Below are 11,039 nucleotides of genomic sequence, written 5' to 3' on the forward strand. Positions count from 1 at the left end.
TCTTCGTACCTGGATGACTGAAGTCAAATACCTCTGGAAGCAACTATAGAACCCCACGTGCTGAAGAAGAATGACACATCCAATACTCAAATATTCTTCAACAATAATCTTCAAACTTATGATCTGCAAATAAGTATTCTCTGAAACCCTTGCCAAGAGGAAGGTACTGTAGCAATTACTGTTCACAGTTACTGTAGCGTCACTATTCACGGGTACTGTAGCAGCAAATAAAGCTTGGAATCTGACTGATAATGGCTGCCAATGATAAAAACACAGGTCTGCAATAGATATACCTTCAAATTGCTTCAAAACCCTATGTTGATTCTTCCCCTGTAAGCTCCAAATGGACTCCTGCTGTGAAGCCCTCCTGTAGATCAAATTCAGAAGATATTTCACTCCCTCAAATGGTCGCACACTGAAGATTTGCACGTTCTCCAATGGCTTAAAGTCTGAAATCCTTGGCTTCTTCCTCTCCAAACAAATTCATCAATCTTCAATTCATAATAATCAATCATTCGAATTCTTTTAAAGCAATATATATATTTCTCCACAAAAGGGTTCGATTTTCTCCATAAATGCCTTCAATTATATTTAATGATATCAAATGATATAACGTCTTAATTAATCATTAAATGTATGCCTTGGTAAGTGTGCAATAATTAATTAATTAATGGGCCCCTTTTTAATGATGCCATGGCCCTCAATAATAAAGTTAAGTTATAACTTTATTATAACACTTTTAGTTATTTAATTAAATAAGGGTCATTAAAATATTAATATCTCCATTAATACTCTAACATCTCGCATAGCCGTCTGAAATGGGAGTCATCACTGCAATTCCCCATGTGACCAACTGCTCAGCTATAAATAGTAAGGGGTCCATCTCAATGACGTCAGACTTACTATAAATAGTAAGTGTGGCAAATGAAGTCCAAATGAAGCCAAACGGAAACCAGATCGAAGCACACTGAACACTGGAGAGGATACAACCCTCAGAGGACCCTCTATCCAACACATTAGCCTACGAGGGTCAGGATAATAGGCTAATCTCACAAAATCCAAGTCTGCTAAAATGGGGACATTACATGGTGTTTGGAAAAAAGATATTCTATGAAGTGAAACAATTCTCTTACATTTTACTTTTCTTTGCCTCAGGTGGAAGGTGATATTGTGGCCATTGTAACGGATCCAGTGTCTTCCTGGCCAAAACTGAAAGGTGCTCAAAGCAAACAGCAAATAAGGAACTCAGATACCAAGGATGATAATATAATCACAGCAGAAAATGAAGGTCCTTCAAAAGCTCAATGCATGGTGGAACAAATGTATAATAATAATTGCAACGGTCAGGCTTCCAATATGAATTTAATGGGAGATTGTTTAAATAGTTTGGATCTTGAGGATAATGGGTTGTCTGTTGATAAAGCAATAAACATTTTTTTTTGTAATGATAATTCGTGTCACATTGGTGAGCAGTGTTTGACAAATTGTGATTCATCTGAAATTGGATCTGGGGATGAACATCGTCATGAGATGGCAAAGGCTAAGGCAAATGTTGCTATGATTGTGAATTCACTTCCTGGTAGGCGACCTACAGGCAGAGTGATAGGTATAATAGAAAAATCACCCCGTCGTGATGCAGTGATTGGTTTTCTTGAAGTTAAACAGTGGATTGCATATAAGGACGGACAGAAGTGGAGCTGTTCCAGGAATGGGCAATACTCTCAAAAGAATGTGAAAGGATTGCCTTCACATACCGAAGAAGGATATATCAAGCTGGTACCAACAGATACACGATTCCCAAAAATGACTGTCCAATTGAGTAGTTTGCCAGATAATCTGAAGAAGAGGTTGCATAAAGGTGACCTTACACTTGAAAGTGAGCTTGTTGCTGCTTCTATAGATTTGTGGAGAGCAGATTGTTTCCTTCCACAAGCAGTTGTTAAACATAGTTTGGGGCAAAGTGGAGAAATAGAAGCACAAACTGCGGCAATATTATTTGAACATGCCATTCATAGTGCTAATTTTCCCCCAGATTCTCTCTCCTGTCTACCAAAGGTTCCATGGAAAATACCTACACAGGAGTTCCAAGTTAGGAGAGACTTGAGAAATCTCTGTATATTTTCAATTGATCCCCCCAATTCAAGGGATATTGATGATGCATTGTCAATTGAAGATATGGGCAATGGTATAAAAAGAGTTGGAGTTCACATTGCAGATGTTTCCTACTTTGTTCACCCAGATACAATGTTAGACAGAGAGGCACAAGGCCGTTCTACAAGTGTGTATCTCATCCAGTGCTGTTTTCCAATGTTGCCTCAGTTGCTTCGTGAAGAGCTGTGTTCATTGAATCCAGGAGTTGATAGGCTTGCTTTTTCAGTTATGTGGGATATTGATTCCTCAGGTGAAGTCCTGGATCACTGGGTTGGGCGCACAGTAATTCGGTCATGCTGCAAGTTATTATATCAACATGCACAGGATATTATAGAAGGCACATTTCAATGCCATCAAACAACTCGCAATGTAACAGGCATCCCGGAGGTGCATTGTGAATTTGGCTGGCAGGATATTATTGCAAATATGCAAAATCTGCATAGAATTGCAAAGCAGAGGAGGAAAAGCAGGTTCGGAAAAGGAGCTTTGAGATTAGATAACTGTAAGCTTGTATTTGTTTTAGATGAGGATGGTAAGCCATGTGATAGTATGTTCAATGAGCAGAAGGATTCAAACATTCTCGTGGAGGAGTTCATGCTTTTAGCGAACATGACAGTTGCAAAGATTATTTGCAGAGCTTTTCCTGAATGCTCTTTGCTGCGAAAGCATCCGGAACCCAACTTACGGAAATTAAAAGACTTGGAAGCATTTTGCAAGAAACTTGGTTTTGACCTTGATGTCTCCTCTGCAGGAGCACTGCATCTATCCTTAGAAAAATTGAGGAACAATTTGAAAGATGACCCTGAATTGTTCAACATTATTGTTCTTTATGCTACAAAGCCAATGCAGCTGGCCACATACTTCTGTACAGGAGAATTAAGGGAAAAGGAGACAGAATGGGCACATTATGCATTAGCTACCCCACTGTACACACATTTTACTTCACCAATTCGGAGATATGCTGACATTGTTGTGCATCGTATTTTGGCAGCGACTCTTGAAGCTGAATATCTGTATCAGAAACAGTTCAAGGACACATTAAACCTGGTGAAAAAAAACAATATGACACTTTTGGACAGAAGAGCTCAAGCTAGGTGCTTTACGGGCCCTGTTTTTGATAAGGAAGCAATGGAATCTCCATCTGGCAGGAAAGCACTGATGACTGCTTCTCTGAAGCATAAAGTCCCTAGAGCTGCTGAACTTGCATTAGTTGCGGCACATTGCAATGAGAGAAAATTAGCTAGCAAAAATGTTCAAGAAGCCAGTGTTAGGCTTTATCTCTGGGCACTCCTAAAGAAGCAGGTAACTCCTGATTTTGCTAAAACAACAATTTTGTCTCCTGTCCACGTGTGAACTAAATGTGTTTGTTTTACTGTTTCAGCATCCAAAAGTAAGAATAATCGTGAATTTGCATCTGGAATTTATATTTGAACCTCATAATTGTAGAATCAAATAGACTGTAACTAGGGGGATGTTTCTTGTTGAATATTATTCCAATTTTCACTAATTAACTTCTCTTCATTCTCAATGGCAGAAATTAATTTCAGATGCAAGAGTGTTAGCCCTGGGACCAAAGTTCATATCTGTTTATATTTACAAGTTAGCTGTAAGTGGTTAATCATTACAAATTCAGACCAAGTTAAAATTTGGAACTTAGTAAATTAAGGTTGCTTATTTAATCATTCCTTGTGAGCTTTGCAGGCCGAGCATCGCATATACTTCGATGAAACTGAAGGACTCAATGCTGAATGGCTTGAATCTACAAGGACATTAGTGCTGGATATGTCCCTACAGAAATCCTCTGACAAGATGAACAATAAAGGGAAGAACAGAACGTTTGAAGATATTGCCTTGGTTGTAAATCCTGCAAGTCCAGTTAACTCCAGCCAGGAGCACGAGATTTACGAGGATGTCCTCCTTGAGATTGAAAAAGGCTCGAAGGGAGACCTTTTGAGTGTTGCTAAAGTAGATTTTGACAAAATAAATCCTTCCAAGTACAAGAATACTGAACCTGCTGTTTTACCGTTGACCTTGAGGCTTCTATCCACTATTCCTGTGTCAATTCATGCCATTGGAGGAGATAATAGTCCCCCAGATATTTCTGTACGTTTTTTCCTGAGTTCATACATCAGTTAGTTGCACAAAAGATGCAGCATATTAGGGTTTGACCTTGTTCAGAATCCATATGACTCGTCAAACCAAGCTCTATCATAACTAGGAAGTAAGGTCATAGTATAAACTTTAGGTCTTAAATTCAAAATATCAATAACAGGCCCCTAATTTCTTGGACTAGTGATACAAAGCTTGTTGTTTGGCTTTATTGACCTTGAATAACCTTTAGGATGCTTGAAAGAAAGCACATCGTCTGTACTTTATTGGTTCAAATAATTAGGCAAAAAAATCAGGACTTCCGTATCTGCAGGTTGCCAATTCAGTCAACAAAGATTAATCTAGGATACCTACAGTATGAAATATTCTGTAGGGTTTCTGACATGGAACAGCCTTTTTTTAGTGTGCTGCTTCCACATAATTGTATCTTGCTCATTTGCAGCAGTGTTGGGATCTTTGCCCTAATTTTTTGTGGGCTCTCCAACAGAAAGGGTTCGGCAGAATTCATTTTTTGTTTATTAGGTAATTGAGAAGCTGGCAGCCGTATCTGCTTATTGCATTCACTTTAGCATTGTAAATTATGGATATTCATTCACCATTGGTTCTCACGGCAGGCAAAGTTGACTATGATTTTATATTTGATTTAGCATGTTTTGTGGTTTTAAAAGAATTTATATCGTTTCTAATCATGAATGGAGTTGCTTCGTGTTTGCTACTAAATTCTGCACTCCTAGATAATAGCAATTTAAATGATATATATGAGCACTATACATAATGGACATGGAATTGGATTAAGCAAATACTTCATATAGGTCGAAATGGATAAAATGATATGATTGTTTGGTACAGCGAGGACTCAAAGAACATTGCCCCTCATCTGTCATAAAATGTGAAGATTGTCAGTTTATGGTTACACACTGCCATGAACCGAGTCGCAAGAAATTACATCACTACTTAATTTTGACAGAGATTAAGAAAAGAAGTTGGCATACAACCAAAATATTATTTATTACAGCGGTATACAGTCCATAGCGGCAAAAATCGTTTGGGGGAAAAATTGGGCAAACCAGAAGTACAAGATTTTTTTTTAAAATGGGGAAAATTTTGGAAAAATAAACCAGATTTAAATAAAAACACAAAAAATTGTTGAAAAAGATTAAAAACATTTTTTTTAAAAAATTTAAGATAATTTCCATTACAAGCAAGTCAATGTTTGGTAAATTATATGACCGTAAGCCGAGTCACAAGGAAATTTGGATGAAATTCGACAGGCAAAAATATTTGAATTTTTTTTTATATTAAATTTGCTATATATATATATATACAAATTAACTAAATAAAATATAGTCTTTTGTAAACCATCATTTTATAATATGTATTATTAAAAATAAAAAATGCATCATATAACTATATAGGCAATTATTTTAGTAAATTGTTATGAACTTACGTGTTTAATATTATAAATATAAAGACCAAATATATAAATGCATACTATATAACAATTTAATAAAATAATTGTATATATAGTTAATTAATTAAATTCAACATTTTAAAATTTACATTATTAAAAATTTAAACATATATTAATAAATATAACAATCTTAATATAACGTAATTTATAAGATATATTAATAAATATAGTATTATAAATTATATTAAAATTGTATAAATTAAAAAAATCTAAAAATAAGGTTATGTTGGTGATAATTTTGCTAGAGAGACATTCTTTCGAAATACCATAGTATTATTTCTAGAGGAAATCTTCTGCAGGCAAAGATCGAGATCATTATGGCTCAATGCTGGAGACAAAAATACTAGATTCTTTCATATCACCACTCTTAAACACAAAGCAGCTAATAGAATTGATCACATTATCAGTAATGGTATTAAGTTGGAGTGTGAAGACAAGATTAGTGACGCTTGTTGAATTTTTTGAGAGGCTTCGTAAGGCTTATTCTATGCTAGATTTGGAAGCTCATAATTCTTTGTCGAAGTCCATTCCAAGGGTGTTGTTTGTTGATCAGAACATAATGTTGGCTGCTATCCCCTCTAATGAGGAAATTAAGAAAGCTGTCTTCTCCTTTGATGGTAACAAAGCTCCCAGTTCGGATGGTTTCCCAATGTTCTTCTTTCAAGCCTTTTGGGGTATTGTGGAGAGATGTTTCTAGTGTTGTCAAAGAATTCTTTGGAGCCAGATCTTTACTTAAGGAACTTCCACTTTTATTGTCCTCATTTTGAAAAAGTAGAGGGCTAACTTGGATGCTTTTCGGTCTATTAGCCTTTGCAATTCTTTTAACAAAATCATCTCCAAGGTTTTGACTTCTAGGTTGTTGAGGATCTTGCACTCTTGATCGCGCCTCAACATAATGGTTTCGTTCTGGGGAGACAGATCTTGGACTCCATCATCATTGTTCATGAGATCTCTCACTCCTTGATTGTGTCTAAGGCTCAAGGTTTCTTGATTAAGCTGGACATTGCTAAGGCTTATGATAGGATGGATTGGGCTTTCCTGAAGAAAATCCTTGTTGCTTTTGGCTTTTCTGATAGGGTTATTTGTCTTATTTGGCAACTTATCTCCATTGTTTCTATGACAATCATTGTCAATGGTTCGCCTTCCCACTTCTTCAAAACCTCTCGGGGCCTAAGGTAGGGAGATCTTATTTCTCCTCTTTTGTTCACTATCATAGCAAAGAGCTTGGGTAGGTTTATCCAGAAACAAGTTGTGGATGGTATTTTGAGAGGACTGAAACCTTCTTCGGCTAGTTTGATATGCTCTCATCAACAATTTGTTGATGACACTATTTTGATGGGGAGTTTGTTTGTTGGGGAAGCCAGAGTGTTAAAGTCAACCATAAATCTTTATGAAAGAGCTTCGGGGCAGATGGTTAATAGAGCTAAAAGTTCTATTTTTTTCTTCAAAACTACTAAAGCGAGACAAAAGAAGATTGCTGACATTCTCGAATGCTCGGTTGGCATGCTCCCCTCCACGTATCTGGGTCTTCCTCTAGGGGCTAAACCGCTTAATTCTTTCTAGCTTTATCTGATTGATCGTTTCAATAGGAAGTTGGCTGGGTGGAAGGGTGCACTTTTAAGTCAGGCTAGGAAAGTCCAACTTTTAAAGTCCACTCTTCAAAATCTTCTTGTGTATGCCCTTAGTCTATTCAAGATTCCTTCAAAGTATGTTGAGGTGTTTGAGAAAATTCAAAAAAAGATTTTTGTGGTCGGGTGTGGAGGATCATAATAGAATCCCTCTGGTGGCATGGGAGAATGTCTGTAGACCTAGGAAACAAGGTGGATTGGGGCTTAGGAGCATCAAATATTTTAACTTCACTCTCCTTGCTAAACAAGTTTGGAGAACTTATGGATGCAGGCGGGAATGGAACACCCCGTGGCACAATAAGTATCTTTCTAATATTCAATTTTTTTTTCAGGATTTCCTTAATTCTCCTTATCTCCCTGCAGGTTCTCATCTTTGGAATAATATCATTAAGGTCAGGGATGTCGCTCTCAGTGGGACCTGTTAGAAGTTGGGGAATGATAGAAGCATCCTCTTTTGGGACGATTACTGGATTGGTAAAACTCCGCTGGCCTCTGACCCTGTGATTGGAGCTTTTAGAGATGCTTGTGTTGCTTCCTTTGGGCTGAAGGTGGTTGACTAGTAGGATGGTGGTAATTGGGTGGATCTTTCTATTATTAGCCCTATCCTAGGGTCGCTGCAATTTACTTTGAATTATTTTACTTTGGAGAATGTTAACTCTGAAGATGAGTTGATTTGGCGGTCTTCTTCAAATGGTACATTTTTAGTTGCTTCAGTTGAATATCATTTGGCCCCCCCTGTTTCCTGGTGGTCCAAAATCTAGACTAAAAATTTGATTCTTGAAATCAATGTTCTTTTGGCTCCTTTTCCTGAACAAAATCTTGACCACAGATAATCTCTATAAAAGGGGTTTTTCTACACCTAACAGATGCTATCTTTGCTTAAAGGAAGCTAAGTCTATTGATCATCCCTTCTTGCATTGCTCCTTTGCAGCTGACATATGGAGTCAAGTGCTCAAGCGATTGGATCTTTGCTGGGTTTTTCCTAGTTCGGTTAAAGAGTTCATATTGGGAAGGTGCCTACTAAGAACCATACATTATAGACTTTGTAGTCCTTTGTGTTTGCCCATGTGGTGTGGGGTATATGGAACGAGCAAAATAATCATATTTTCAGTCAGATATTATCTTCAGAAAAATTTACCAGGCCATTAATGATAATCTTTCTATTTTATGCCCCAAACTGAGTTCCCATAGCAGTGCTTGGGAAATTCATATTGATGTCTCCTTGACTTTAAAGCCCAATTCTAAAAACAGAACCAACCAAGGTTGGAGAAGACTACCTCAGAGTTGGGTCAAAATTAATTTTGATGGGGCAGCCAAAGGTAACCCAGGGCCGACAAGATGTGGGGGAGTGTTGCAAGATCATAATGGCAATATTGTTTCAGCAGTGGCGCTCCCCTTGGGAATTCAGACTAACCACCTTGTTGAAGCCATAGGAGCCTACAAAGGTCTCACTTTAGCTAGAAAACATAACTACAAGCTTGTGTGGGTGGAAGGTGATTCCAAAAATATTAAAAACTATCTCAAAGGTATATCGATGCCCTCTTGGAATGTCAAAGTTTGGATTAATAAGGCTAGGGAAATTATTAGCTCTTTTGATCAATGCTTGATATCCCATGTTTTTAGGGTGTTCAACTATGTGGCCGACTACTTAGCTAATAAAAGAGTGAGATGTACTAGTCAAGTGAGCTGGACCAGTGAGGATAAATTGGACACTGAACTCTATATGCTTGCTCTTCATGATAGAAGTCGAGGCAACTAAATTTATGAGTACTCTTGCCATCATTACTAGACATGTTTCTAGAAAGATCGACCCCTTCCCGCATATGGCATGTGTTTTTAGAGGTCAGTGTCATTGTTGTAGATTTAATTTGCATGCTTTGTGGGTCGATATTGGCTTCATTTGGGCTTTTCTCAGTCTAAAAGTCATGAGTTTCTTTAGTCATAGAGTGAAGAGAAGAATGGGTGGGGCCAGGAAGAGAATTGAACCTCCAAGCTATGTGCAACTCAAGAAGGATAAGAAATTATGGAGGCTTCTGGAGAAAAGGGGTGTCACCCCTATATTGAGAGGTTAACGGGGAGAAATAAGGACGTGACTTCCTATTTCGAGAAGAATTGGAAAGATGACACTGTCACTTTGCATGGGCGCAAGGTGCTTATCGATGAGAGTTTGATTGGATAGGTCACCGACCTTTCGATTGATGGAATGAAATATTATAGGGACATAAACTAGTCGGAGATGGTGGTACAAAACTTCCCTAAAAATGAAGAGGAGAGGGCCAAGATGGCGAAGAAAATGATGAGTTACTATGACATATTTGTCATCAAGGAATTCTGGGTGAAAATCCTCAAGGTAATTATGGAATATTTCACTCTTGATGGTCATTTCGATAGGGTTTATGGACATCACTTTGTGCTTCTGAACCACTTCCGTCATGGTGTCAAGATGTCCCTTCCTTTTTATCTAATATCTGCCTTGAGGGCTAATTTTAGGGATCATAAGAAGTGTTAATTTTAAGCAATCAGATGTTAATCTTAAATAATCAGGTTATAACAGAACAATAACAACAATAAAAACACAAAACAAGACACACCAATACCCTGGGAAAACCTCTCTCTTGGAGGTGAAAAACCCAGCCACAAAGTACAATATATATTATCTTAAATGTAGGCAATTACAAGGCAAGTGTGCTTATCTTAGATTGATGTTCAACCAACAAGATAGCAGATCTGAATTCCTCTTTATATGATAATGGAGATTGCAGCCCTTATCATCAACATCAAATTCGCTCAAGGCAAATCTTCATTAGCTTCGCAAGATCTTGATAGCATCACCTAACAACCAACCTTCACACAATGGATGAGGAGCAAGTTCGCACAAGAGAGAGAGAGATCGCCAAATGTTGGAGAGCAGATTACATGTGTTGACAACCTTAAGAATAATTTGCCTTGTATATTATTGATTCGTTATGCCATGCAAATGATTTGCTTATATACTTGACTTGTGGTGTCAAGTCTTAAGTCGGCCTGCCTTGTTAATCTAATAATAATATTATGTATATCGTCCAAATAGGTCTTGACCTATTAAGACGTTATTGCTTGATTGCCTTTATCACATGCTACATGAGTTTGGGCCCAACCCAATTACATAATTGCTCAAAATACATATTGGATCTACCCTATCTACAAGTTACATTCAATATAGGACCACAAGTTACATCACCCAATTAGGGTTAGACCAAATTACAAGTTACATTTATAGGGCCTGTCCTATCCACAAGTTACATTATATATAGGTCTTGCCCAAGCAAGACATAATTACAAGTTACATGTATTTGGGCCCAGCCCTAAGTTCGATTTACATAATAGATAATACATGTGTATTTTAATTGTCATTGACAACATTAAAATACAATAGATAGGTGTTCGAGCTAGCTACTATTTCAACACTCCCTCTTAGCTAGGGAGGATAGTTGTCACTTGTCATGATCCATTCATGACCTTCATTTTGCATTGCCTGCAAGGATGAATGTATAAGCTCCATAGAGTATACCTGCAATAAAACACATAAATACCATGAACTCATTTCATGATGTCCATCTTGCATTGCCCACAGAGGATGGATCCACCTTGCATTGCCCGCAGAGCGTGGAAGAGGTCTTACACCTCAGCTTTCTCCCAGA

General features: G+C 37.5%; 1 protein-coding gene across 2 annotated transcripts in view; it reads left to right on the top strand.

Annotated features, from left to right (window-relative positions):
• Window positions 1-4,980, top strand: part of LOC131035273 (DIS3-like exonuclease 2) — a 28,653-nt gene extending 23,673 nt beyond the window's left edge. For both annotated transcript variants that reach the window (XM_057966944.2, XM_057966945.2), the window contains 3 exons: window positions 1,156-3,453; window positions 3,686-3,757; window positions 3,853-4,980. In XM_057966944.2, coding sequence (XP_057822927.2) covers window positions 1,156-3,453; window positions 3,686-3,757; window positions 3,853-4,287 — 2,805 coding nt within the window. In that variant the 3' untranslated portion in view covers window positions 4,288-4,980. The remainder of the gene's footprint in view (window positions 1-1,155; window positions 3,454-3,685; window positions 3,758-3,852) is intronic.
• Window positions 4,981-11,039: the final 6,059 nt, after the last annotated feature.

The sequence above is a fragment of the Cryptomeria japonica genome, chromosome 2, assembly GCF_030272615.1.
Source record: "Cryptomeria japonica chromosome 2, Sugi_1.0, whole genome shotgun sequence".
NCBI classification, from domain to species: domain Eukaryota; kingdom Viridiplantae; phylum Streptophyta; class Pinopsida; order Cupressales; family Cupressaceae; genus Cryptomeria; species Cryptomeria japonica.